This window comes from Lates calcarifer, linkage group LG21, assembly GCF_001640805.2.
Source record: "Lates calcarifer isolate ASB-BC8 linkage group LG21, TLL_Latcal_v3, whole genome shotgun sequence".
Taxonomy (NCBI): domain Eukaryota; kingdom Metazoa; phylum Chordata; class Actinopteri; family Centropomidae; genus Lates; species Lates calcarifer.
The window spans coordinates 6,003,731-6,031,675 of record NC_066853.1 but is presented as its reverse complement, the minus strand read 5'-3'; the positions used below and the strand labels follow the sequence as shown (position 1 = coordinate 6,031,675).

Genomic DNA, 27,945 nt, shown 5'->3' with positions numbered 1-27,945 from the left:
ATGCTGGCTACGAGGTGTGTGTGTGTGTGTGTTGTCTTCTTCCCACTCCCATGCTAAATATTGAAGCTGAGTTGGGGGTGGGTTTGACTGAGTGAAGAACTTTTCCCGGCAACCCACATTGATATGGCAACACACACATATTTTCTCTCTCTCTCTCTCACACACACACACACACATACACAGGTCTATTTTATCAGAAGGAACGCTGGTATTTTTGTGTGTTTGTGTAACTGTTTGAACCAGCATGCAGGGGAATTAGCTTAGTAGGAGAACAGGCTGAACTTAATTTATTTCTTGTTTATTTTATTTTGCAAGTCTTGACAAGTTTCTTAATTAAGTGTGTAAATAACTTACTGCAACATTCATCTAACTACACCTATGCTACAACACAGAATAGAAACAATATCTACTATCTATTTGGTAAGTCCATGTAATTGTTTCCTAAGTAAGGGCTGATGAAGAAATGCTGTGTGGATAGTGAAACAGTGCAGAGTCCACTCACCAAGTCCTAAGCAAGATACTCTGAGTCCTGACTTTCCCAGATTCCTGCAAAAACAGAAAAAAGGAATCAGATCTGCTGTACATACACACAACAAAGTACATGCACATATTTAACCAGATAAGGTAAAGGATCGAGTGATCCATATGCAACTGTGGACAACCACCTCTCCAAAAAAAATCAGTACTAATGAATCTGTAAAAACCTGGATTATGTTTGGTGACATGTGGATGGTATTAAAAGAATAAGAATCAGTCATTACAAACTCCACCTCAATCCCATTAAAAGATTTACTTTGATGGACATTTCAGTCTGTGGTAGATGAAAAATTGTGTTTGCAGGATAACATCAAGGAGATTGTTGAGTGAATAACAAGCAGGAGTTTCATTTTTAAAGGAGGATCGATGTGGTTTTCCCTCTGATATAATAATGACAGCTTGACAGCGCTTCTGTCTCCCAGATTTCTCCAAGAAAGGAAACTGAATTTCACCTTCCCGCATGTCAAGATAGGTGCTGTGACACTGACAACCTCCTGCAAAACAGGTGTGTGCATGGACTGTGTCAGGCAGGAATCCTCAGAGTGGGACCAAATGGTTAGCTGCCCTTTAATTGTACTTTCAAGTCCACAGGGAGGAGAAAAACATCAGGTTAGAAATAAGAGGTTGGTGCAGAGAGAAACAGGATGAGAGTGTAAAGAAAAAAATCAACACACTGATTGGACAAAACACTAATCTAATAAACTCTTCACATACAATAGCAGGAAACAGAAGTCTGGCAGGACAGAGATGAAGTGTTTGTGTGTACTACAGATATTGAATACATCTTGTTAGCTTGCTAATGGCCTCATTAGCTGTGTCATTAACACCACACACGCACTCCCTACTACAAATTGGACCTATTCTTATGTGTGGAGTATATTGTATGCGTACAGTAATCAGCCTGTCCCTCTACAGTTTACACCCACTTGCTGTCATTGCAACCTCATCATCCCACTAAATCAAGGGACATGCTGAATATAAAGTTTATAGTGATTTAAGTCATTGCCCCTTTACCCAGTTTAGCTCAAAACAGACACATAGAGACATTATCTTTCATCTGGAGTAGTGTTTGTGTCCACCTGACAAATCTAAATCCAATATTCACTGTCCTATTCCAAGGGATATAACCGTCTCTTTTGCTTCTAAATGCTCCACTATGTTCACCAGCTAATCACTGACTTTGCTTTTCTAGTGGACAAGTAGTGTACAGTAGGTTTTTTGCTGAGCCAAGCACCAGCTGAACCTGAGGATGCCCCTGAGTGGTGAGAGTGAACTAAAACAGTGATTTTTACAGCTTTAACTATCAGCAATAGTAATATCTTTGTATTTCACCTTGGTAAACATGTATTGTTGCTAAATGTGTTCTATAAATGCATTTACTTGTCACACAGACTATAGTTACACAGCAAAGGATGTCCTTCTAGTCTGTTCCAGCACTGTGGGTGGATTGGCAGGCCCCTGCCATGTCCAATCAAGCTTAAGGCACTGTTATTGTCCTGTCATGTTAGCTTCCTAAGAGAACGTTCACTGGACTAAACTGATGCTACAGGGGACACACACACTCACACACATACATACATGCACATACACACATTGTTTTAAAGATACCTCAGAGTTTTGAGCAGGTGCAAAGCTAAAACTGCTGCTCCAATTCATCAGCTTGTAGGCCATAAGTAGGAGGCACAGTTTTCCTAGGGGAGGAGTTTATCATTTGTTAGCTCAGCACTTTTCTACTTGCTCAGGAAACTTATTTAGGGAGGATACTTGAGAATTGATCTCAAATTAAAATCCACGTCATCATTTTTATTTAGAAACTTTTTCTCACGATAAGAAGAGAATGGAGAGTACAGTGTTACGATTCTGGATTTCAGGACCCAAATGCAGACACACACCAAGGTAGATAGGTGCAATTAAGGTATTTAAATAAATGAACAGAACTGGCTTACAAGTAGATGGGTAGATGAGCTGGCAAGCAGAAACAGGCAATCCAGTGATGGGAAAAAAAGAGCACAGAAACACCAGGAACACTAGGAACATGCACAGCAAGTACAGCAGACCAACTGAACAAAGGAAAAGCGCTAGTATAGTCCAAGTAAATTATAGAACGAGCTGCAGGTGGGGAGAGACCAGGTGACTACAGGACTGGTTGGGGAAGTGGAAACAGGTGAGGGGATGAAACACTGAAGGGAAAGAAAACATAAACAAGGACACAAAGCAAAACCGTAAGGGACACAACAAGGAAAGTAATTTCAAAATAAAAGAGGAAAAAACACAAAGTCCAGAGAATCTCACAAGGGCAGATCATGACAGACAAGAAACAAAGTTCTGAGTTTCACTGTGTACACTCACTAAACCCACCCAACTGGAAACTAAAGATCATCAAAAAGTATTATCAAAACTTTGAACACCTGACCCCCTAAGTCACTCATTGAAAATCACTCAGGACAGAGTCCTGATTACAGATTAATTCAGCTTTAAACCCTTTGCTAACTTTATTATATTATTTTTATTCTCAGTTTTAAATCTCTCTATGTTTGCGTTAAAAAATGCACTCGGCCTCATTAAAAGCATCAGATTTGCAGGCTCTGCCCTGTTTATTGATTGACGAGTACATTATTCACAGCTGTCAGCAATCTTTCATTTTTGCTCACCTGTCAAAACCACTTAAGTTATTCATTGCTGACATGTGACCTCTGTATCCTTCAATATCAGAACAGTTAATTGGGCATAAAAAAATTCAAGCCACCCTCAGAAAATCGATTTAGGATGATGCATTAGATCCTCTGTAACCTATAAAATATCCAGAAAGGATGCTGAATATTTTGGACAAGGTGACCTTGGACAACAAGTAACAGGAGTTACTTTTGCTGTGAACAACAGATTATTAGGCAGGGATGTGGTGTAAGCATTATTATTTCACATGCATGCAATATCAGTGCACTGGCTTAGATTTCTGTGTGGAATTTACATGTCATATTTGCACAAATTTCCTCAAGGTTTTTTCCTTCCAAATGTCTAAGTTTGTCCAGTCCTCCTATTGTCCCTGAACAGAAATTAAAAAGTGAAAAAAAGTAGGAATAAAAGTTATGTGAAGTAGCTTCACTTGCCCATTTTCAAAATCATACATACACATTTTCAAAAGCCCAAAAGTTAACGCCTATAGTCAGGGCAATCTTTAGAATTTAGATCACAGAGACTAGAGGTGCTGAGTCAGGCAGTGGATGCCCCCACCAGCGATTAATGATGATGTCGCTGTTTCCTTGCCACGAACATGAATGATGACGATACAGGTGCACTCTATTTCAGGTCTAAAGAGAGAAGCTTGGCTGGAGCCTGAGCAGAGAACAGACAGATCACCTAACAAAGCAAAAAACTGCACATTGTGATGAGCAATATGACAACCAACAATCCATTCAGATGGAGCACTTTTGCTGCAAATGGAGGGGTGGTGAGTTATGTTTGTGATGGAGCAGTTTTCACTGCCAAAGTTGCAGCACACAGTCCTAACACATACTGTAGTGTTTGTTTGTTTTTTTTACCACAACTCACATTTAAAACTGTCTGGCCTGCACATTAATGAACCGATCAATACGAGTCACAGGACCAGTTTCTCCTCCTCCTAAGACAAACTTCAAAGAGCAGATTCACAACATAAATGTAACTTTTCAGTTCAGCTGCAAACTCATGTAAATTCACTGTTTGTTGTGTGAGAAGTGCAAAGAAGCTAGAGTAAAGTTTTTCCTCCCATGTTGATTGAAGTAATAAAGGAGCAAATAACTTTTCTCAGATCAGCTTGGTTGGCCCGGGTACTGCTGAGCCTACACAATACATGCCCTCATTCAGCTTTCAGGGGGATAGATTGCGAGATGGATGGCGGTGACTTGGATAATAGAAGAGATGGAGAGAATGATGCGGAGAAGGAGAAAATAAGATTTCCCCACTTGGGAGATGGAGTGAGAAAGTGATCTTCTCCCTCATTTAAAACCCCTTTCAAATGGCGCTTCATAGATATGCAAACGCTTATAGTCACATATAAATAACCAAGCCTCTGCCACTAGACACACACACGTTAATACAGCTGTCCTCACCCATCAAATATTTATTGAAATATGAACCCCCTGTAGCCGCTTTTCCAAACAGATCTACCATAACAAGCCTTCCCCATCAATGAGGCTATTCATCTCCACTTAAACACGTCTTCATTTGCCTGATGATGGACAGTAATGACTTTCTCTAATACCCCCAGCACTGTGGCTATATTATCCTCTCTCTTCATCTGCCAAAAAACTCTCTCTGTCTCTCCCTCTCTCTCTCTCTCTCTCTCCTGCATGTCAACAGTCATCACCACAGATCTGTCACTCGCCCATTACCTCCTCCACTGCAGTAGAGGAGGGAGCTGCTCACTACATTCAGAGAGAAAAAATATATAGGTTATGCTTCGAGGCTGCATTTTAAATGACAGTAGTTTTTACTAGACAGTTGGGGTAATTTCCAAGAAGCAGTTAGTCGATGCTCTAAATTTGGCAAAATGTTTTAGTGTTACAGGTTTGTTTATACTTCTGCGTAGGATCGAAGTAGGATTGACACAGAGCCTACACTGTTGTCACCATTTATACTTGTGTGCCGGTGTGTCTGTGTCGCTTTGCAATTACACCACAAAAATGCAAGCTGGCGGTGGGGTCTCTGTGCCACTGCGTTGAGCTTCTTCATGCTGGAGCTGGAGGTTAAGGAATGCTAATCAGCAGTTACTTTTACTGAAATTACTGCAACGCAGAGAAGAGGAAAGACGTCAGAGGAGATGGTGTGTGCAAACATTGAGCTGACTGAGGCAGAATGCAGCGTGTCTTTTCTGTGCTCATTTGGCCACTGACAGACGTGTGCAAGCCAACCAAGTGGACCGATCACAGTTGCTGTGACGTGCAGTTACATTTCTAGGGAGGTGCACGTTAGGCTACAGATACACAGATATGCCGTACCTACAACATTGATACTTCAAACACAGAAGTATAAATTGGCCTTGAGAGCTGAGGTGAGAAATGGCCTTTTTTGCTTGAATATTACTGAAATATTCATTGGTTAAGACATTATACAAGACTGTGACTAGCCAATTTATGTTTTAATTAATGTTCTGTAATGTGCATATTTCACAAGTGAGACAGCTGGAGTTTTATAGATCAGGAAATTCTGTTGAGTAAAACTCATCTCAGTCTCTTTTCTAAGTACTTACATTTTCTTATTTGTAACTGTGAAGCACTTAGTAGTCACAGTGGGTCGTCATGTGTGTTTGCCCTTGTTTAAACCCTAAAATAATAAAGCCCTGGACACTTTAATTCTGGCGAGAGCTAATAAAGAAGAGGGATATGTGACAAGTTGGCTGCCCTTGTGAGTAGATGATGGTCAGTGTTTTATTTCTGGATGTACTTTTCTTTTAATGATTTTGTGGATGCCTCCCAGAGGGACCGGTTTCACTTCTGTGACTGATTTGAAAATGAAAATTGAATTGCTGTTTACGATATAGAAAAACAGTTATGAGCCACAGGAGACCATCCAACACACTTCTCCCTCAAGTGACAGAGAGGGAGGGAGAGGACAAAGAGAAAGCAGAGCTGCATGCCTAAGGCCACCTGAGCTCCAGAAAAAGTAGGTTACAATGTTAGAGTGATCACCCAAATTCTGGCAACACACGCTGTTCGTCTGTGGCAACATCACTTCACGAAGACATTAGTGATTACCTCACTGTTCCTCACAAATCTTCAATGTTTTTATTGGTTATAGCTCTACTGTTTGTCACCGTCTTTCAGCCTGTCTCTGCCTCCATGAGTGTTTCTTTGTTTCTCTCATTTTCTCTCCTACTCGCTGTTTGTCATCTCCAAGTTATAAAAGTCTCCTAACTATAGACAGTGCTGCTCAAATCCAACTCTATCACACATGTAATTTCCCCTGCATTTCATAACAATCAAGCCTGTGACTCAGAAATCATCTCATGTTGTAAACTGATCTACTTTTGCTTTGTCTTCTTAGCTCTACATCTCTGTTATGTTTGTCTGTCTATACCTCTGGCTACAGGAGGGAAGGCAATTTCATTTATATCGCACATTTCATTACAGGTAAACTCAATGTGCTTCACATTAAAGTGAAATATAGGTGCAGTAGGTGGCTGTATCTGTCTCCTGTGTCTTTCCCTCTCTCTTCAGCTCAGTTAATTTCAACTTAATAATCATATATGTATTATTGTTATTGGAAAGCATATTTCCAGTGTAGAAAATCACCTGTAGGCCAGCTATATTGACTGTTGTTGTAACTGTTCTAATTATTTATCTTGCTTCAGATCCATGTTTTAATGTTTGATACTTTGTAACTGTGTCTTGAAAGGTACTCTATAAATAAAGTTATCATCATTATTATTATCTTTTAAACATAACAACTCTGCAGCGTCTCACACATTGCACTTCCATCACAATCAATTACATATTCAACTCTGAAGGTGTGCCAAGGTGCCTGATTAGCAATTTGACAAAAACTTTATGAGAAATGTGGACTGCCTTCAAAATTAAAGCTCTTACTGTTGCTGAATTGTTTTTTGTGTTTCCTCCTCTTTCCTTCTTCAGCTACAGATTCCTCTAACTCCTTGACACATCTCTGCTGAGGGAATAACTGGGCCAAGTTGTGTTGGAGGTCTGTTCATGTTACAGAGATGTAGAGAAGAAGAGACAGACAGTACAAAGAAATTCTATTCTATTAAGTGATCTCTCAATAATTGTAATTGGAAGAGAGACAATCTGACATAGGCATTCCTAATTTGTAATAGCAACTTGTAAAAATATATTTGCAGTACATTTTCTGCTGGTAAAAAAGCTGCACTGTTAATGACTTCACTTGAAAGCAAAAGGGAACCATCTGTAGATAATTACTATGTTGTGTGGACTAATTATCTCTCCATATTCAATTGACTGAGTAATTACTGTGTGAGAGAGAGATAGTTGTGATGATTGATTAAAAAAAATTAAAAAGCCAAAACAGATCTGTTGAGATATCAACTATGAGACACTTTATTCACCCGCATCAATAAAATTCAGCTGAGAAAACAGAAAAATCTCAAAAAACAAAAAACAAACCATCAAGTAATTTAAGTTGTGCTAGGTTTAATTCAGATATATGGTCCAGATGGAAAGGTGAAAAGAGTGGAAAAGACGGTGATAAACTGCACCAGGAAGACACAGATTAAATAGAGCTCTTGTTACATCTGAATGTACATTTGATTATATGTATAGTGAGTAATGATGCACCAATTAAAAAAAGGATTTCATCATAATTAGGGATGAAAAATGAGAGTGATGAACTTGCCCTAAGCTCCTGAATGTGAGAGAGTAAAAAAAAACATTAATTAATCAAACTCAGTACCAACAGTATCAATTTCATTGATTTTATTTATTCTTACATTTCAGGAACAATTATAGCTCCACTGCCCCTTACCAAGTTTAATATTAGCTGTTATAGATTTTTCTTTTTGTCAACAAATCCCTCGAAAAACAACAAAGCCAACAATGAAGTGATCCTACAAACAACCACCAATGAGCCACACATTTGCCACTATATTCCCACATTCACTGTCTAAATATTCACTAGAACACAAATGTGTATTAATCTGTAGCTGAAAATAGTCCCCAACAAGTCCACTGATTACTTCTGTTTGAATTACTCAGCCATATTTATAGAAAATGAAACCACAACTCCTGAAGAAACTAAAGCTTAGTTAGAGCTGAGAGGCAAAGTCAGGGTAGAGAAGAAGTAACTGAGAAACAGGTTAAAACATCGTTCCTTTTGATATTTTAATGGCATTTGTTAGCAATAAGAAAATATATAATAAGTCTAGTCTTATCTTTTAAGTTCTTTAGGTAGCACCTCAGCAATGTGATGATAAACCTACACAATGAAGTATGTTTTCCTCACATCCTCTGTGTTATCTCATGTACCATTATATCCTGCAGACTCTAGAGCACACTCCTCTATGTTACCTTTTGGCCAGAGCAGACATTGTTTACAACAAATTAATACTAAAATCACAACCATCATTCTTGAAAAGTCTGAAATCTGTATGTGTGTGTGAGGTTGTGTGAATGTGCCTATGTATGCACGCATGCATACCTAAATACATGAATACATTTGTGTTAATGTATGGTGGGTGCACACGCTCAGCCTGTACATCCATTTGCGTCTGCTTGCATGTTGTGCCGGTGTGTGGCGGTACTTGTGCGTCCCTGTTCCTGTGAACTAAGGAGCAATCTCAGCAGTGGGGCTATTTCATGCCTATCAAAGCCTGAGCACTGAGTGAGTGGGTGGGTGAGGGTTTGTGAAGAAGTGAGGGGGGCAGCTCTCAAAGCCAACAACCAGGCAGAGCAATGCAGCAGCCTGTGTATGGGAGTAATATAAAAGCTGTCACATAGCGAGCGGGGTGAGATAACACCACCAATGGTACCAGTAGGAAACACACTTTCAGCCAATCAGTCTTTTGACACCTTCACTGTTGCAGCTGCAGTATATACTGTGACAAGAGCAATGACTGTGAGTATGGAGATATTTGTGGTGGTGCCTCTGTGCATGTGTATGTATGATTTGGCATCAGATGCAAAGATGCATTGTATTACTGTATAGCATTTACACCCATACTATGCAGCTGATGAATGACTGTAGCAGATGCCGCATGCCCTGTATTTATCAGCGTGTGTTGAGTCATACGTGTGTTAAAAACAATCACAATAACCTGTTTTTAGTCTCGTTTGTCAAGGAAAATGAGAGAGCTCAGCATCTCCTGCTATCAGCATGGAACAACACATTTCCTAACAGAAACAGAAAGAAACAAGAGAATATGACGCTCATGTTCAAACTCCTTCATGTTACTCTTAGCAACCCACTAATGCTTCACCCACCCACACGAGTACTGAATAATTCTTATTCAAATATATAGTACCTGTGCACACACATACACACATATTAAGTATGTTGTGTGAACATATGTGGCCTTTACCTCTAATGTCTGTATGTAGCTTGCAATTTGCAGATCTTTATCTCAACATCTAAAATCAACAATAAAGATTTAGTGTAGCAAAGTGGTTGGTAAAAAAAAATAACTACAGCTCTTAAGTGGTGTTTATAGAATCCACGTGGCTGAGATTCATGGAAGCTCAATGACAAACAAAATAATAGATTCTTTCTCTGATGAAATGCTTAGATAATTATTGACTTAAGCCCCTGTGTTATGTTTCCAATAAGTCCTCCAACCTACACGACCGTATGGGTCATTTGTCCCTACTATACCTGCATGTGTACAGGACCTTCATCATCATGGTAACAATAATAAATATGTAGTTAGGGTCATGGAACAGTCAGGTCAGTGGCCCTGTGCTTTGTCAACCCATCCATCCAAACCAACCCTGCGCCTGATGCGGACTTTGTCGCTCTACATCCTACTCCATCACCTGACCTCCTCTTTTACTCCTGTCAGAACCACTATGGCTGCTAGAGGTCACCTAACAATAAAACGAAACTATAAGTCATAATAAGCTGAAAACAGATGACTTATGGGGTTGTTTTTTGTTTAGTTTAGTTTAGTTTTTACAAAAGGACAGTCAGATGATTGAGGTTTTAGAATAATAAAATAATTATTCTGAAGAAAACAGACGGAGAACCAAGAGGTATAGGGGAACAAGAGCTAACCTGATATGAGGAATGAATTCAGCTCTCTATATAGGAAAATAATGAAGAACCTGCAGTGTACTGTAATTCAACCCCCACAGTAGAAACATACCACCGGGAGCAATGATGGGTCATTATGTAGGCACTTCTATCCTTTCAGCTCTGTTAGAACAGGATTGCTGTCCTGGTGGTCCCCTTGTTATGAAAAATGTACACATACCTCTTGATTTTTCTCCTGAGGCAAATTTGTGTTAGATACTCAAAATGCAAATCAGCTGCAATTAGCTTCACGCTCACAGAGACAAACTAGGCATGTGTTTACAATCGTACAATTGTGTTCCTGTAGTACATTCTGTCATGAAGGGGAAGGCACTGATGAGAAGCGGAGTGGATTTTACACACGTTTAAGACAGTTTAGACACAATTATGTATGCGTATACATCACCAGTAATTGCATACACAGTTGAATGGTTAGAGAAGGGCACAACCAAGCACAACCTCATGTGTATTCTGCAGTGAGTCAGAGTGGCTGCGTGGGCAAAAGATCCTCACATTTCAGGCCTGAATCATTCTGTCAAACTCACTGATCTATCTGTTGTCAAGTGGTCTCACTGTTCAGTCTGACTGGTTTCCAAAGGTATGCAAGCTCAGTACATCTGAGACAAGGGCAAGAAATTTCCACAAACCAAGATCCATAACACCACAGAATCTCCTTTGGCAGACAGTCAGGTAAATCTGTCATCAGTAGTCCTATTATTTTTCCTTTTACTCTTTGTTGTGGCTATTGAACAAAGCTGGTATCAATCATCCTAAAACAGTGCCCTTCCTGCCTTTCACACATACTGTATACACACACAAATCAATTTCCCTTCAATTTTCGGAGGCAATGATGGGAATCTGAGGCTTTTCAAACAATTGCCAAACACTGTACTGGAGGGGCATTCTGCAGGAGAAGATTATGATATTGTTTGCAGCAACTTCAAGTGCAAACTGAGGACAGACTGTGGGGTAAATGCTGACAAAGGAGAAGTAATGAAGAAACTGTTCCCCTGCCAACTTTACTTTAAAAGAACTGGAACTTTTTTGTCAGTGCAAACACTGCTTTCGTCTTTGATAACAGACGTCTTCTTGACTTCTGTCTAAGTTAATGACATCAACATTATAAGTTACAGCAAACCCGGTCGAGTGTGGCTTGAGGGTAACTCCTTAAAAATGACAGTGGCACAGGTCTAAGCAAGCAAAGATTTATGATTTTTCCTTTGAGGTTGTTAATGTTGCAGCAAGTGGACCAATCTACATGGGCTAATGATTGCTCAACAAAACACTGTTTCAGAACAGTGCAACATTGTTTGGTGTTCTTTATTTGTGAAGGGGAAAAAAAAATCAATGCATTCTTCATCCTGCATGAGAACAGCAAGTTCTGGTTTAATTTCCCCAAACCTCGACTGTGGACCTAGATGATTCAGTGCCTGGAGGCAAAACAAAACAAATACAAAATGAGATTCTTAGAAGATCCCAGATTCTCCTACAGCAAAGACTGAGCCTGCAGAGGCACACACACACACACACACACTCACACACACACAGCTTGGGGGCAATTGTAATGCAATCCTGTACTAAGTGTTATGAGATTCTGTACCATAATCATGATGAGGAAGGAAGGAGGGAGGGAAGACGGAGGGAACGAAGGAATCATCCCACCATGAACCAACCACATAACACAATCAATAAAATTATTATTTACTACAGAAATTATAATAAATTCCTCCAAGTGCAGTAAATGTGCCACTATTGATAAATAAGAGATTTATATAATAACAATATATTGTATTAATTTAGACATTACAGATTTCAGCTACAGTCAGACAGAATGTATTTTAACCTATTCTAGTAGCTGCAGCTTAATACACTAACCTATTTTATTTGGTTGTGCTTATCCACAACACTCTGCCCTGACAAGGAAAAAGTGAAAAAATAACCCAACTCTAAAACTGAAAATAAATTCACAGAGTTGATGTGAAGTTCAGTGCCCATGGCAATGTGAGGCCTCAAGGATGGTGTTTATGTTTTTAGCTTCTATCATTATGGGTTAGGAGCTTCATGTTGGACTGGTTATCTACTCACAGTATTACTCATATTATCAGTATCATTATTACTATGCCAGTTCTTCCGGCTTATACCTATCACTGCCAGGCACGTGAAAAGAACCTACCACATGTTTATTATAGATATTGTATGTGCAGGTACAAATATACACGTACACTGTGCATATGTGTGTGTGTGTGTGTGTGTGTGTGTGTGTGTGGTATGAAAACTGGGAACCCACTATACTCGTGATGTCCGACAGCCTCGCAGGGACCAAATACTGGACCCAACACGTTTAACTGGCTGTTTGAGGGTTAAAGATTGGTTTCAGGGTTAGAATTTGGGTTAGGATAAGGGTTGGGTTGATGCTTTCACATGTGATGGCTATGCTTAGGGTAAGGGACTAGAGAATGCATTATGTAAATGACAGGACCCCACAAAGATAGGTGTACAAAGACGTGTGTGTGTGTGTGTGTGTATATATATATATATATATATATATATATCTGATAGAGTGATGCACTCGTCTTGTGCCCATAAAGCAGCCTACAAATGTATGTGTACGCATTGCCCATTACATACATATCTGTGTGTACTCCAGTGTTATTGATTTGATGACCTTGTATTTTGCAGTGAGGATTTACATCACTATTCAGCCTGGACTCATTTTACTGGGGCAGGTCCTGTAATGTAATTTTTCCATGTTCTGTGTATAACTCCAGAGAATCTTTAATATGGGATAAAGCTCTCAGCATGGATAGAAAAACGTGCTGATCTGCACTTCCACTGACAGGAGCAGCTGGTCAGACATCCTGCCGGATGATAAAAACATAACGTAGTATTACTTTACATGTCAGGCCAAATTAGTCTGTGTTTAACTGGTATTTGTTGGCTGAACACAAGTAGGTTGTTCTGTACTTCACAGGTTTTAAAAAATTACAGGCACAGCAGATTCACACTGAATTAAAATTAAGGATGCCACTTGCAACATCCACTATTACCAGCCTCAGAAAAACACTAATCCAGTTTAAATAGGGATTAGTGTGTCTTTCTGCCTGCAGTCCTCTGCAACCATATGAGGAATTAACGAGCTGCTGACAAAATAAACTCTCACACTGCAATAAAAATTATATGTCAGAGGACATACAAGGGTATTATTAAAGAACCCTATAGATCTGTAGATTCTCAAATTCTCTCAGTCAAACATATGCACCCCCAGCAGAGGACACACTTTGAGATGAATTTAAGCCTTATTTCTCAAAGACTCCTCACAGGGAGTAGAGACATCACATTAATACAGACAGACTGGAGTTCAGCCGCTTACAGTGATGACTCTGCATTGTTGCATTATTAAAATTTACAAATTAGGAGAGGAGACAGGGAAGTATGCCAGACCAATTGCTGCAAAATAAAAACTCAGCAGAATTTTCTGTCCAACGTCCAAAAATCTGTCTGAATACTGCTGCCACCTGAGCAGCTTCTCTGTTGTCGTACAGGGGAACACAAGGTTGATTTGTTCCTCCTGCAATGAGACTCACTGCTGTGCACTGCAGAGATCGGCCAGGGACAGAAGGAGGTGGACAAACAGAGACAGCAGCCAACTCAGAGATACTGTATCTAAGTGGTCTTGTCACTAGAAGATCACGGATGGAATGAGTGTCTCACCTCCCATGACAACCATTGCTGAGATGCTTTTGAGCTAGGCAAAGTGTATAATTGTGTTATTTTAATCCATGACTGTAGACACCTCATTGGAAATGGAACACAAAAAAGGCTACAGAGCAATAACAAGAAAGACTTTTGTGATGCTGTTCATGTTTCTGTCCATCAGCAGCATGTCCAACTAATCCTGATGGGTCTTTAGATACAGTAATCAAGACTCAATCAATAAAGGAGATTAATGCATGGACACACACCCACACTGAGACACACTCACACACAAGCACACTGAGGCATGTTCGAGAGGAATGTACACACACATTCATACACAAATTTGTTTTAATCACTCCAGTTTTTTTTTCTTGTTATCATTTGTCATAGTTGAAAAAAAATCACACTATGTTTGATTTATTGTACGTGTGATTAGTAACAATTAATGTGATGATTCAAAGTACCTTACCACACGAAAAGTAATTTTCATAAGCATGAGAGTCTATTTATGGAAACAGAAAATTTATAGTTCCTTTCCAATTAAATATATGCACAAATGAGAGCTGTGGTTACATTTTAATGCATACCATGCATAGAATATCACAGATCTATTAGGAACTGCTCAGTGCACAGGTTACATCACTATCATGCCATTTCATGGGGATTAGTTTGCACTGTAGTCAGTGAGTCTAAGAATAATAGCAAGAGATACAATCAAAGCACCTGACGTTACCTCCCATAGACCTATGGTGGTCTAATATATACAGCCTAATGCAGGGAAACAATGTTGATCCAATGACTATCTGACAATAAGACCGGCCCTCTAATTAATTATTAAAACATATAAGCATGTCTTTTTTCTGGGTCAGGGCCGATCACATTAGAGAAGCATGATTTCAACTAGCATGTTGTTACATGAATAAAAGTGAGAGTCCACAAGGAAAGACTGAATAAGGCACTAATTAATATTCAATAAATGAAAAGATGCTATCGGTGAAAAGGAGACACAGTGCAAAGAATATCCAACAAAACTAATGAAGCCTAATGATACTGTGCTGAGCAAGTGTGTACAGAAATGTGTGTCTCCACCAAATATTTAGTTTGTACTTTTTGTATTGGTTTACTTAGACTCACATTGTCAATGAAGAAAACCTGAAACTATTCTCATTAGTTCTGTCTGAATGAGTTCGGAAATTACATTAACATATTACATTAAATAAATACTTGACTATACTGCTACATCTGAGAAGTGAAAGCTTGTTGTGAAGCTTTCCTCAGAGAACTGTTGCCATTATAGAATCATAACCTGAAATAGTCTGATGATGGTAATTTAGTGCTGTAACAAGAAAATAAAGAAAATAATATCACCTGTGGGTGTGTGACAAGTTTTTAATGCAGTGAGTCTAAAATTAAAATTTATCAAAGCTGAAAATATCTGAAGATTATCTATTCACTAATTTGAAAATACTTCCACCACAATAAGGATCAAACTGTGGCTGTGTTCACTCATACTGACTCTCAGTGCATGATGTTTACATGGATCATGTAACTATACTATGATTTCACTACTTAAAATACATTCAAAGAAATCTATTTACTGTTTCCATGTTGACCTCATATGTATTTGTCCATTTGGAGTCTGATGACACAGTTTTACTGAGATGTCAAAACTGAACTGATGAACAGTTTGGCCATTACTCTTGACTTTACTGGGCCTGATTCCAGCAGTTTAAGCTGCTGACTATCACTCAGTTAGCAGGAGGTCATACTTGGTCACCAAAGTCAAACAGTGCAAGAACAAGTGTCCAGAGCACAGAGTGGGAATGAGTGAGGCACCATTCTTCCTATTACAGTCAGTGTACCATCAAAATTATTCTGAAGCTGTTATTCTGAGGTTACATAATGTTGCTTTAAAAGCACCTGATTCAGCTGTACACTGCTGGAAGATACACTTAGAATCACTTTCCATCCAAAAGTCAGAAGGAGCCACACTGAATGAGTTTTGCCTTCTCATTCTGAGTTTCAGCACACTCCATGTGGCTTTAGCTGTAAGCGTAATAGACTTGTCTGCACTCATTGCACTAATTTACATTCTCTGGTTCTCATTTACCTTCAGTTCATCTGCTAAATGTTCTGCTGGCTGTAATGTGTCAACATCTATCTCCTTCTAACTGTAGAAACATATGGCAGTGAACAACATTCTCATAAAACCATACGTTTTAAGGTCATTTCCTCTTGTTGGTATAATCACAGTAAACCAACCGACAGTTGGTTGCATGGAAAACAGACTGAGGCAGATGCAGTTTATCATGCAATGATCCTGCACAACCAACAAACTAAAAGAGTAAAGACTCAAGAATAGCTAATTGGTTCTTTACACACCTGACCAAGGACAAAAAGAACTATTTACTATGAGGAATAATTGCTGCAGCTTGGGGTAGGCATGGATTTTTTTATGTAATTTTTTTTTATTAATTAGATCCCCATTTCCCTCAATACATTCCCAGAAAAAAAATTATATAAATAGTAATGTGTGCCTTTTTCAATAAATAATAACCTCATTTAAGTCTCTTTCCCCAATTATTTCAAGGTATTGTTCAGATTAAAGGGAAATATATTCAGTATGATAGGCTGTGATATCGTTTAGGGGCCTTTCATCATATGTGAAGCTGTAACTAAACTGGAACAACTCTGACATGCACTGATACACATCCAAAGACTCATATTCGTACATGCATACACACACACTCAGCCAGATACAGCAGTGTTATTTGAATAGAGATAAATAAACACAAAAATCCACAGATGCATGCACAGTAGCAGACAGAATTTAGTCAGACAAACACTCCTTTTTACAAGAGTACACACCCGCTTCAAGCACAACATAATAGTGACACAAACACATTCTCTCTCACACACACATACACATACACACACACACACGAGTGAAGAGACTGAATTAAATTTACTCATGAGAGAAAGGTCGGAGCCAGCAGATTCTCTCGCCACCAGAGTGCATGCTGGGGAGCTGGAGAGTGTGGGACACGATCAATAAATCCTACAGATCAGCAAACCAGTAACGCTCCAATAGAGTCTCACTAAATTACTGCTTTATAGACTTGACTGCACATACATGCATACACACACACACACACACACACACACCAATAGCATGAATACAGGTAGAGATACACACAGACATACAGTATGTATCATACACCATACAAGCACACACAGTTAAAATGACTAGTTTAATAACTGTCATAAAACTGCTGAGGGCCATAAAAAGTATAATATACAAGCAGAGACTCCCGTAGGGATGAGACAAGCCCTGCTGAGTCTCCAGCATATTATTATTACTTATTGCTGTTTTATGGTCATTATCACTCTATTGTTTTATGGTGCTAATAAATGATTCTAAACAAAGCAAACAATAAAAAGAGCAACCATTCTTATTTAAAATACCTTTTTCAATAATCATATAGAAGTAATTGTGGAAATTGTTCTGTCTGGGGCAAATTAAAGGTCTACAAATCAGCGTAGGCTACTAAGAAACGATGAGAGAGTTTTTGTTTTTGTGAAGGAAAAAGCAGATGCAGCCTTTCAGAGAGAAAAAGGTGGCAGAGTTCAGACTCTTACACAGTGTTTTTACACAAAAACGGACAGTGTTGTTTATTTTTTTCTCTCTGTTGAAACCCAGATACAAATTTTCTGATGACATTTACAGTTAGCTGCATAATGTTTTCTTGCTTATTGTGTTTGTCTAGTATTAAACCTTATCTAATGAAAAGCTCAAAGAGCAGTCATAGGACAAGATCACATGTTGAATGTTGAAGTTAGTATGTTCTATCACTAACAATGTCTGAACAACATGGAAACTTTGGATCATTCCTCTGGCTTTCATCTGGATGTTACTTCGACACGTACCACCCACCTAAACATCGTTGTAGACCCAGCAAACTGACCTCCCCCAGCAGGACAATGTGCCCACCACAGCATAAAAGCTGCTCAGATATGTCTCAAGGAGCACAACAAAGACCCCAAGGCATTGACCTGGTCTCCAAACTCCCAAGATCCCAATCAAGAAGGGGGCATCTGTGGGATGTGCTGGAATGAGCCAGACACATGGAGGTCTCACCCTGCAACCCAAAGGGCCTGGTGGATTTGCTGCCAGTGTCTCAGTGCTGGGCAACATAGACACCCAGAGATCCTGTGTCCATAACCCGCCGGGTCAGAACTGTTTTGGTGGCCCTAGGAGGACCTACACAGTATCAGGCAGGTGGTTTTAATGTTGTGGCTGATCAATGTAAAGAAGATGTTGACTGACATTTAGACTGTAGCATCATTCAAAGCAGGCTAAATCCAGACCGAGCGTCCTGCCTGCTCTTGTGTAACAACTAAATCCCCTCGGGGATCAACAAATGTTTTCAGGTCTTTGGTTCACTTCTTAAGTAATTAAAGGTTAATGAAACACAGCAAGTCTTAAATGAATTGTAACAAGGTGACCTTTTGTTGAGCTACAATTGAATTGAGAGTAAATATGCAGGTTTAGCAATCCAAACAAAATGTCTTCCAGTGTCTGCAGCATCTGCATCCTTTCTGCAACACTAACAGTGATATAGTGAGCCAACACAAAATCAGGAGGGAGCATACAGTAGCAGGAAAAAGAAACAGTTGCTTGAGATGGTAAATGTAGACTTCTACCTTTCTGATCAACTATCAAATACTTCTCCTAAATCTGCACTAATGCCTCTGAACACCACCCGGACAAACAGCTTCATCTTCAGCATGCAATGTATGTTCAGCCGGTCCACCATGTGGGCTGCAAATTAGTTCATGTAGACTCTGACCACACTTAGCAAACCTTGCTTGATCTCACTTCATGCTGCATTATTCACAACACAGCATCACTGTTCACTCAGCCATGCACCACACTGCACCAGCCCTGACTCTTTCCACCTATACGGTATATACTGTCACCTTAAAAGAATCTCTCCCTCCATCACTGTGTGCTTTCTCTCTTGGTTCTTTTCAGATTTTGCCTGTCACATAAAGATTCTCCCTTTTTCTCATAAACTCTCTCGTTTAGCTCTCTCTTTGTTGAAAACATTCCCTACCACCTGCCTGGACCTGTCACCTTCACCATCAACACAGAACCCAATCTACAGAAAGCCTCATCACCCTCATTATCAGTGGTTGGGGCCCGGGGTGGTCAGGGACTCTTGAAATTTATAAGTTTGAGTTTGAGTTTTAGATCTTAGACATGGAAAAATCTTTGCAAAAAGAACTCCTTTCATCCAGTCCTCAGATCTCTAAGAGGAGAAAAGAAGAGGCACCACTGCTTCCTCCTAGATTTGGCCACTTATGGTTGTATTTATCTGTCATTAAACTGAATACAGGGAGGTATTCCTGCTGCTCCCGTGCTGCTGCTGTTGCCGCTGCTGCATAAGTAAATACTTCTGTAGATGCAGGGACTGTTTATCTACTGAACTTTTGCACTCTTGTGCTTGTACTGGAAAAATGTAATCACATTGACTGAGCTATGAACAATGGGGTGAGAGTCTTTCATGCTCAGCCTGCTTAAAGGGAAAAAAAAAAACATTTAGAGGAACTAATGCTTTTACTTGCACACATGTACTGACCTTGTTAGAGGAGAGTTATTACCTTTGTCCTAGTTTCACTCTCTATAATAAGCTACTGTCATCAATTTTACTTGAACATCTCCAAATAAGAAAATAAAAAGGATTAATAATATCATTATGTTGCACATTATCATCATAATGCGGGGATATCAAAATACATCAGGCATTTCAAGACAAATTTATTAAATTTTTATTGCTGACTGTGCCACAATTATTCACCACCTCATGGCTGGAGTTCATTATTTCAACTTCTCCCATTGCACCTGACTACACCTGCAACCTCCCAGAGGCAGTGAGGGTCAGGGTTAATGACGTGCTGGTAGTGAACATGGTCCTCTCAGACATATGGGCATTAATGGACACAGCCATGTGTGTGTTTACCACATAATGTGTTTGTTAGATTCTCACGAAGTGAATGTGATAAATTAGGCTTCAGTTAAAAAGTGCACGCTAAGTGATATAAACTGATGAGTTCTGTGTGGGCTGCCTACATACTAATGAACCCCAAAATCTTTTTTCACAAGCAAAATTGCATCATTAAAAATGTAATCTCTGTTGGGTGTCTCTTGACCTCTTTGCTTCTTTAGCTCCTCTATCTCATCCAAAATATGTGAGTAATCCTAGAATTATACAGTGGCAACAACAGCAATACCATATACATACTCGCACAACAACCTGTGCTGACAGCAATGGACAACAGGAAAAAAAAATACAGGAATGGAAACGATGAAATGGGGATAATTATACAGGAGCAGAAGAGAGGAAGGCGGTCACTCACCAAAGCTACAATTAACAAGTGTGCGAGCGTGTTGTCATGCAGATGTATGCAGACACACTCGCATGTTTCCTCAAAGGAAAAGAAGCTGCACACATCACATAGACTCACGCTATGACATGCAGAGCTGGTGATGGTGATGACAGAGGGCTAGGCAGATGGACAGATGCAGAAAGAGAAATATGTATATATATCTATCATAACTACAGCTTTCTGAGCTACTGTGAAAAACAAAGAAATGTCTCCTTCTCCTTCAATAGATGTAAATTTTGTCGCATTTCTTCTCTGTTCTATGTATGTACTCAGTGAAAAAAACAAACAATGCTAAAATATCCCAAAATATGCATTTGCACATATATTCCTGCAGTGCTGACAATTGGTATTAGATTTATTCCTAATCTTTTTTAATTGTTGTCTATTGCTTTAACTAAGTTTATTGACTCTGTGAGACAAAGACTTTTCAATTTCCTGTGCTGGTGGGACAATAAAGTTCCTTTCCATTGTATCCATTTCTATTTACAATTTACATCTGCATGTTACTTGACATGAACCACCCACCTAAACACTGCTGCATTGCAAATCTGTTCAGAAGCAACATTTTGCAATCTGGCATATATAGTATGTTAATAAACAACATTTCCCTCATTGCATTCATAGCACACATAACCATGGCCTCATTACATTCCCCTCAAAGTAAATCTTCTGTTGTAAATTAGTCTTCTGCATTAGAGAAAAGACAGGGATGTGGGGATCACAATCGCAAAAGTTTGGCAAGAGATGGCTAATAAACCCCTACAGTATGGGGTCAAGAGTTTGCAAATGTAAGCTCCAGTAAAATCCAAAAACAAGCATGAAACATGAGTCTTAAATTTCTCAATTACAGTAATGACTTTATGGAGTTATTACACCCACCTGGCCAGTTTATGCCTATAAATCATTGCAAAGATTCAGTTTCCACATTAACATGGTTCACTTTTCTTCTCCAATGACAGCTACAAATTTTATGCATGCAGGTTAGTGAGAAGAGGATCTCCACTCTTCTCACATTAGCAGATATAATGGACATGAATTCAAATGCACTACCTCTGATGAACAGCTAAGTACTTTACTGTTATGCTGGATGTGTTACAGTGGGTTTAAAATTACAGCTGCTTCTTATGCACTGCCATTAGAGGACTGTAGTGAACGTAAGAGGTCAAGGCTCTCATTGCACAGGAAGATTTTCTTGTGTCAACTTTGATGTTGACACAGATTAAAAACCAGATGTGGGAGAAGGAGGAGAGGAAGGAGAACAAAGCCATCTTAGTCGTATCAAAGAAATAGCTGAGGGAGTTTCTTGCACAGCGCGTGTCCACATCACTCTCCATTCTTCACTCACTTCATCTCATCCTGTTCACTCATCACACCTTGTCTTTGTTCACCCACTCGTCCTTAACACTGCAGCACACACCTTCAATTTCCCTTTAATTCATCTGTGCCCTCCTCAAGACTCACTCTTATTGATCTGGATGTTCACTGTGAAACAGTCTGCTGTGTGCTTATATGTTATAAGGCATGTCATCTTGCAAGTTTCTGATTTGTGTGTATGAGTGTGTTTATGCCTGAGTGTGTGTGTTGGAGAGACAGAGGGCACAAAACATAAAAAAAACAATTGAATACCACACTGCAGAACCATGGTTTACACCAGGCAAAACCAAAATTCACTTTTAAATACAGTCACAAAACATCTTTAACCAATCAAACCTCTCTTTCTCTCTCTCTCTCTCTCTCTCTCTCTCTCACACACACACACACACACACACACACTAGACACACAACAGAGCCTGCAGCTTGCAGCTTTTGCAGTCATTCACATCTCCATGGAGACGGAAGTCAATTATATGGCCTTCATATGGATACAAACACACAGCACCTCTTCCCCCACACCACTATTACACATGGGAATATAACAGAGTGAGAGAACTACTTTTGCTACATAAGTTCATTGCACATTGCTCATCAGCATGCATAAATTAAATGATGAGAAACAGTTAGTTTTTTTCACTTTTCTTAGAGATCCATTTATTTAAAAAGTTTCTGTGTTCCTCTCTTCCCCAGTTAATATAAACTCAAACCTCCTCCATGTTCACCAGTTGTCTTTATAAATTTAGCAGAATGTCCATTTCCACTGCCCTAAATCCATCAGCACTGCAAGAATCAAGTCAGGCAGTTCACATGAAAAGTCTGGTAGTTTCCCTTTATAAGTCAGTAGAAAGAGTAAGAAAGAAAGAAAGAAAGAAAGAAAGAAAGAAAGAAAGAAATTAAAAAAGTGTGTTAGTTAAAAGTATTTCCATTCAATTCATCAGCTGAATGTGTGAAATATGTAGGTGTTTGTGTGTGTGTGTGTGTGTGTGTGTGTGTGTGAGGAGGGAGGGGGGCAAAAGTCACCACCATGCAGAAAACATGACCTCAGCCTCAGGGAACAATTAGGAGATTTTCTACAACAGGGATCAAAGGCACTGAGCTCAGCAGACACAACACTGTAAACACCTATTCCTCACAGCGTTTAGTACAGCACAGCTATCTGTGGAGGGGAGGGAGGGGGGAGAAAAGGGGAAGAAAGAGAGAGAGGGAGAGAGAAAGGAAAGACAGAAATAGAGAAAAGGAGAGGCTGAAAGGGTGTAATCTGAGGAAGGAGGAAAAAGGCGGACTGAAAAAGAACATCTGTAAAGGAAGGAAATGTGTGAGTGTACATGAATTCATCTTAATTCGCTGTGTGTGTTTGAGAGTTAGGTCATTTGTTCTGTCATATTTTATACAGGCACTAAAGGACACACACACACACACACACACACACGCACACACACACACACACACACACACACACACAATGCATAAATAGTTATGTGTACCGTTGCACTGAAACTGATGATTTGCTCAAACAAAGAAATGAATACAACCAATTAATAATCATTCTGACAACTTTTCCTACTTTCTATCTCGCCATCCTTTTTTTACGTCTCTCTGCGTTCCTGTCTACACCACATTCTGAAAGTAATTCAATGTAATTTTCACTAATATGTCAGCAAAATGTCTACCCTGTTAAATAATGACATGGCAGTGAGGGAAGAAGAGAAACACATTAGCAACTTGGTGGTTACATCAAGCTGGGAGTTAATATTTTTGTTACAATAGGCTGGAGATCAAAGCATGGTCATGTCGTGTTAAATTACAATGCAGTCAAGTCCTCCGAGCTTGTTATGATCTTTGATTTCTCACAGTCTACTTCATTCATGATTTATGAGTTTCTGAGAGAGAAATAAAAAGAGGGAGGGGTGAAGAGAGAGGAGTCAGCTACAAATACTAGGGCCTGCTTTCTCTGACTGTTGGTTAAAGTGATGATGAAGGTGTAATTGCTTCCATTAGCGCACATACAAAGGACAGCAACATAAGAAAACACCTTGCTGAGACAGATTTACAAGCAGCAGCTGTAGGAATATCAACTGTAGATCACCTCAAGTTCCTTCTGTTTTGTGTTTGGTAGAGACTTGCTTTTCTGTCAATAAAAAAATGGATGATTCTAGAGTAAGCACTGCTGTACTCTTCATAAACACTTCATAAACCCATTCAATAATGTTTCACAGGTGATCCATACTATTGATCACGCAGAGGATATGATGGAGGGTTATTGCTGCACTGCTGCTGTTGTAGCACACTCATTACCCTCCATATTGTTAAAATGATCTGAGAATATTTCAACATAACATTCTATATTATGGTGACTACTATATTCAAAACATGTGCCCTTCATGCAGTTGCCATGTCATATTATGGACCCATTGGTAATCCATTTACACAATCTGTGATCAAAGGTTTTCTCATATCAGCAATGCATTAAAATACAAACACAACTTCAATCCTCCATTATTTTATGTAAATATGTCACTTACAAAATTAACTGAATGTCATTAAAATATTCTTATAATACATCTTATGATAAATGGTTTAAATGATAAATATTATACTTCTGATGATAGTTATCTGTGAAGAAAATGCACTTTGATCATATTTAGTATCAGAGAGTCCATCAGTGGTTAATAAAAGTATCTGTGGCTTTTCATGGCTGTTTGTAATCAAGAAAGTTTTCAAAGTTTTGTTATTTTGTTTCATATAGATCGGGCAAAGAGCTATTATAAAGTCTGTTCCTCCAGAGGCAGAACAGATTGATGTTTCCTGTAATGGTAATCATAATTTGAGGGAATGAGGCATACCAGCTGTGAGATCTCAGAACAGTCTGTCTGGGGGGAGCTGTATATACTGCGGGAGCACAGTGGGTGTGCATCACAATAATACAGAAAACATATTCAGACTGTAAAAAGTCACCATATGAGTCTTTTCTATGAGGAGAGTGAACATGTTAGTGTTGGCAGTGCTTTCCTCTTCCTGTCCACTCCTTAATATTAAGAAAGTACAGTTTGGTGCAGCTGCTTCATTTCAAGTTTAACTGTAAATTTATTTACTGTTATTTACTTTACTTGTTATTATTTTCGGAACAGCTTTGGTAAATACAAACGTCTTCTGTGCAGGTGTCGTCAAACATCTGATACTGAATCATGCATTATATTTGATTCATATTCAGGGTGAGTTTCCACTCCAAACAGGGATTTAACCAGAAAAAGTTGCCAAGAGTTGCAGGTAGACCTCCAGCCTCCTGAGCAGCAGGGCAAGAGTCACAATTGATCCTGGCAAATCCAGTTACAGAGCTGTCAGGAGAGCTGGGATAAAACAGACAGGGGTACTGAGGGTATCAGTTGTTACAGACAGCAACAGTTAAGTCTGATGGGCCTGTAGTTTCAACACAGTCATGGTTGTTGAGATGTGCAGTTTTAGATGAGGTTAGTCTGAGCTAGATACATTCTGTACTGCTTATAAGTTACAGTAGGATGATTTCTAATGGGAGAGGAAGAGGAGTAAAGTTTTAACTTTTGATTTAAGATTCCATCACAGCCCTGAGAGTCAGAAACAGACAGGCTGCTTATGCCACAGATTATAATCTTCTATTTCAATTCATCTGCTCTGAGTATCATTTGGCACCTACTATAGACTGAATCCCATGATCTTCAACTGGCATACAGCTGCAGAGCAGGGCAGATCCAGCATGCAGAGCTCACCCAACTGATTATTAATTACTGGCCCTTTGATTATTCATGTTCACCAATTAAAAGGAAAACATATTTCATTCATTATAGTTCATCTTGAAAGACAGTATGCAGTGAACAAGCCCAGTTAGTCACAGCTGCTGTTGATAGGCTGCAAACCACCAAAAAAGGTTGCACTGTACTTTAAAAACAAAGAACAGTAGACTCCAAAAATAGACTCTTTCAACAATGACTATTTGTGCTAATTGCTACAAAGCCTGTGTATTTATTGTGGCACTGATTCTCTGACGAAGGATTAATTACCAACTTAACAAAGCTTTTGGGAGGATCTAATGTTCCTTGGGAGGACAGATTTCTTTTGGGGGAGGAAGAGCTGCATTTTTAAAGGATCAACATGCTGCTAAGCACCAGCACTAATAACACGGTTAAGGTAAATAAAAAAGGAAAATCACAGATGAACTTTTGAAGTTCACATGATCAGTCTCTTTGTTTCACTTTCTTTTGCCCTCTCTTCTATAGTGTTGAGCAGTGGAAGAAAGAGACAAGGTTAGAATTAAAGTTTTGGCTCTCAGCCCCGTTTAAATCACTCTCCCTCCACACCATGTAACAAACCTGACAAGCCATCCTGGCACTTCCTATAATTAAAAAGCAAAAGTGAGCAGGGTGAAGAAAGCACTTTGAATGGAGATGATCCCATCATCCTCAACTCTAACTTCACAGAAAGCTCTGCGGTGGTTTTGCTCTCTCTTTATTCTTGCATTCACAAACAAGTAGACTGTAACTTCAGGTCAACTGCCACAGACCGAGTCAAATATTTTATTCAGTGATGCACAGAGAGGAATTATTCTTATCAACTGCTGTCATATACGAGATAAGATGTTTGAACTCTGAGCTAGTTTCAGCTGCAGACCTGTCACTCTAATTAATAATGCTCAGTGTCTTTCAGGACACCCAAGGGCACAGCAGCAGTTCACAGACAAACTGACAGACAACCAGAGACAATCGCTGTTTGTTATTCTCAACACAGTTAAATATGATAGGACCCTGTAGGGATTTACTAGAATTATCATTCTTAGATTTGACACACTCCCTTTACTGTCTTTCTCTCCCTGCATCTCTCTCATGCTCCTTTAGTCATCTCATCGTCTCATAAGTCATCTGTGCAAGCAGCTTATTACGACCCATAGTTACACTTTATTGTTAGATGACCTTTGGCAGTCATATCACTTATGAAGGGAGCAAAGGAGGAAGTCAGGTGATGAAGTATATGGGGCAAGAGAGAGCATAGAGAACACAGGACTGTTACACAGGAGACGCTGTGTGTTTCTTGTTTTAAATTGATATTCAACGATGTTTCTTATGTTTCTTACCATGTGTTTATCACTGCAACCGTGACGACCAAAGTCCTCCAATCCCAAGGAAGTATTTACTTTAAATACCAACCAAATACCTACCAAATCATTAACTTTTCCTAAACCAAACCAAAAAGTTTTTGTACTTAAACCTAACAAAACCATGACTGTTCCACAACAGCCATTTGTTTATTATTGTTACCATGACAACGAAGGTCCTGTGTGTCTGCCACTGGTACGCCCCTATGGTTCGTATCCAAAGGGAGGGACAAACAACCTATACAGGGATGTAGGACTTATTGCTTTCTCTAACAGCTCTGAAAAACATTTGGACCCTTGTCAAGGGCTCCACAGCAGTTTGATATCCAATGATTCCCAGAGATAAATAAATATGATATTTGTAAGAGATCTCAAGAGTTGAGAAGTTGAGTTTTGCTTAAGATAGTGTGACAGAATTCAGTAAATCAGTGTATTTTAAAATTTCCAGATTTTTGCTTCCATATAAGTCAGCACCAACTAGTATAAAATCCTGACAATGAAAACAATGACCACCTACTCTGTGCTCAAAATCACTACTAAAATAAGTGTGGGAACCTGTTCAGGTATTCAAGACAATGGGAGAATTTAGAACCTACAGGTATTTATGTCAATGCACCAACTCCAGCTTTCCATTTTCTAGAAATTACTTGTGCTACATTTGAATGGACACCTGGCTAGAGGTAACACTAAGGGCTAAAATCATTCTTCTTTCATTAATTCACATCACATTGCCATCTGTTTTCCAGTCTCATTATCATTCTTGAACTATCATTCTTTAGTTCAATTGCCCTTTTTGGTTTACCCCCAATGGCTTAAAGTCTTACTTAAATATGTTTATTTTGTGTGAGTGTGTGTGCATATGTGTGTGTGTGTCTTTTAAAGTGTTCCAAATTGAATGATGGCACTACAGAGCCAAGGACATGATTACCATAGCAACAAGCAGAGATAATGCGTTGGTTAGGGGCCGTTGAGTGTTTGTTGTGTGGTGGTTTGGAGCCCGACCAGCAGGCACAAAGAATTCCTTTCTTTATTCA

General features: G+C 39.2%; 1 protein-coding gene across 4 annotated transcripts in view; it reads right to left on the bottom strand.

The window, feature by feature from the left end:
- The window catches only part of kcnab1a (potassium voltage-gated channel subfamily A regulatory beta subunit 1a), a 105,386-nt gene that overhangs the window by 30,857 nt on the left and 46,584 nt on the right, over positions 1 to 27,945 (bottom strand). For 3 of the 4 annotated variants that reach the window (XM_018662110.2, XM_018662113.2, XM_018662112.2), the window contains exon 2: positions 503 to 546. In XM_018662110.2, the coding sequence (XP_018517626.1) occupies positions 503 to 546 (44 nt within the window). Of the gene's footprint in view, positions 1 to 502; positions 547 to 2,483; positions 2,593 to 27,945 lie in introns of those variants that run through there. The other variant, XM_018662114.2, reaches the window with a different exon arrangement.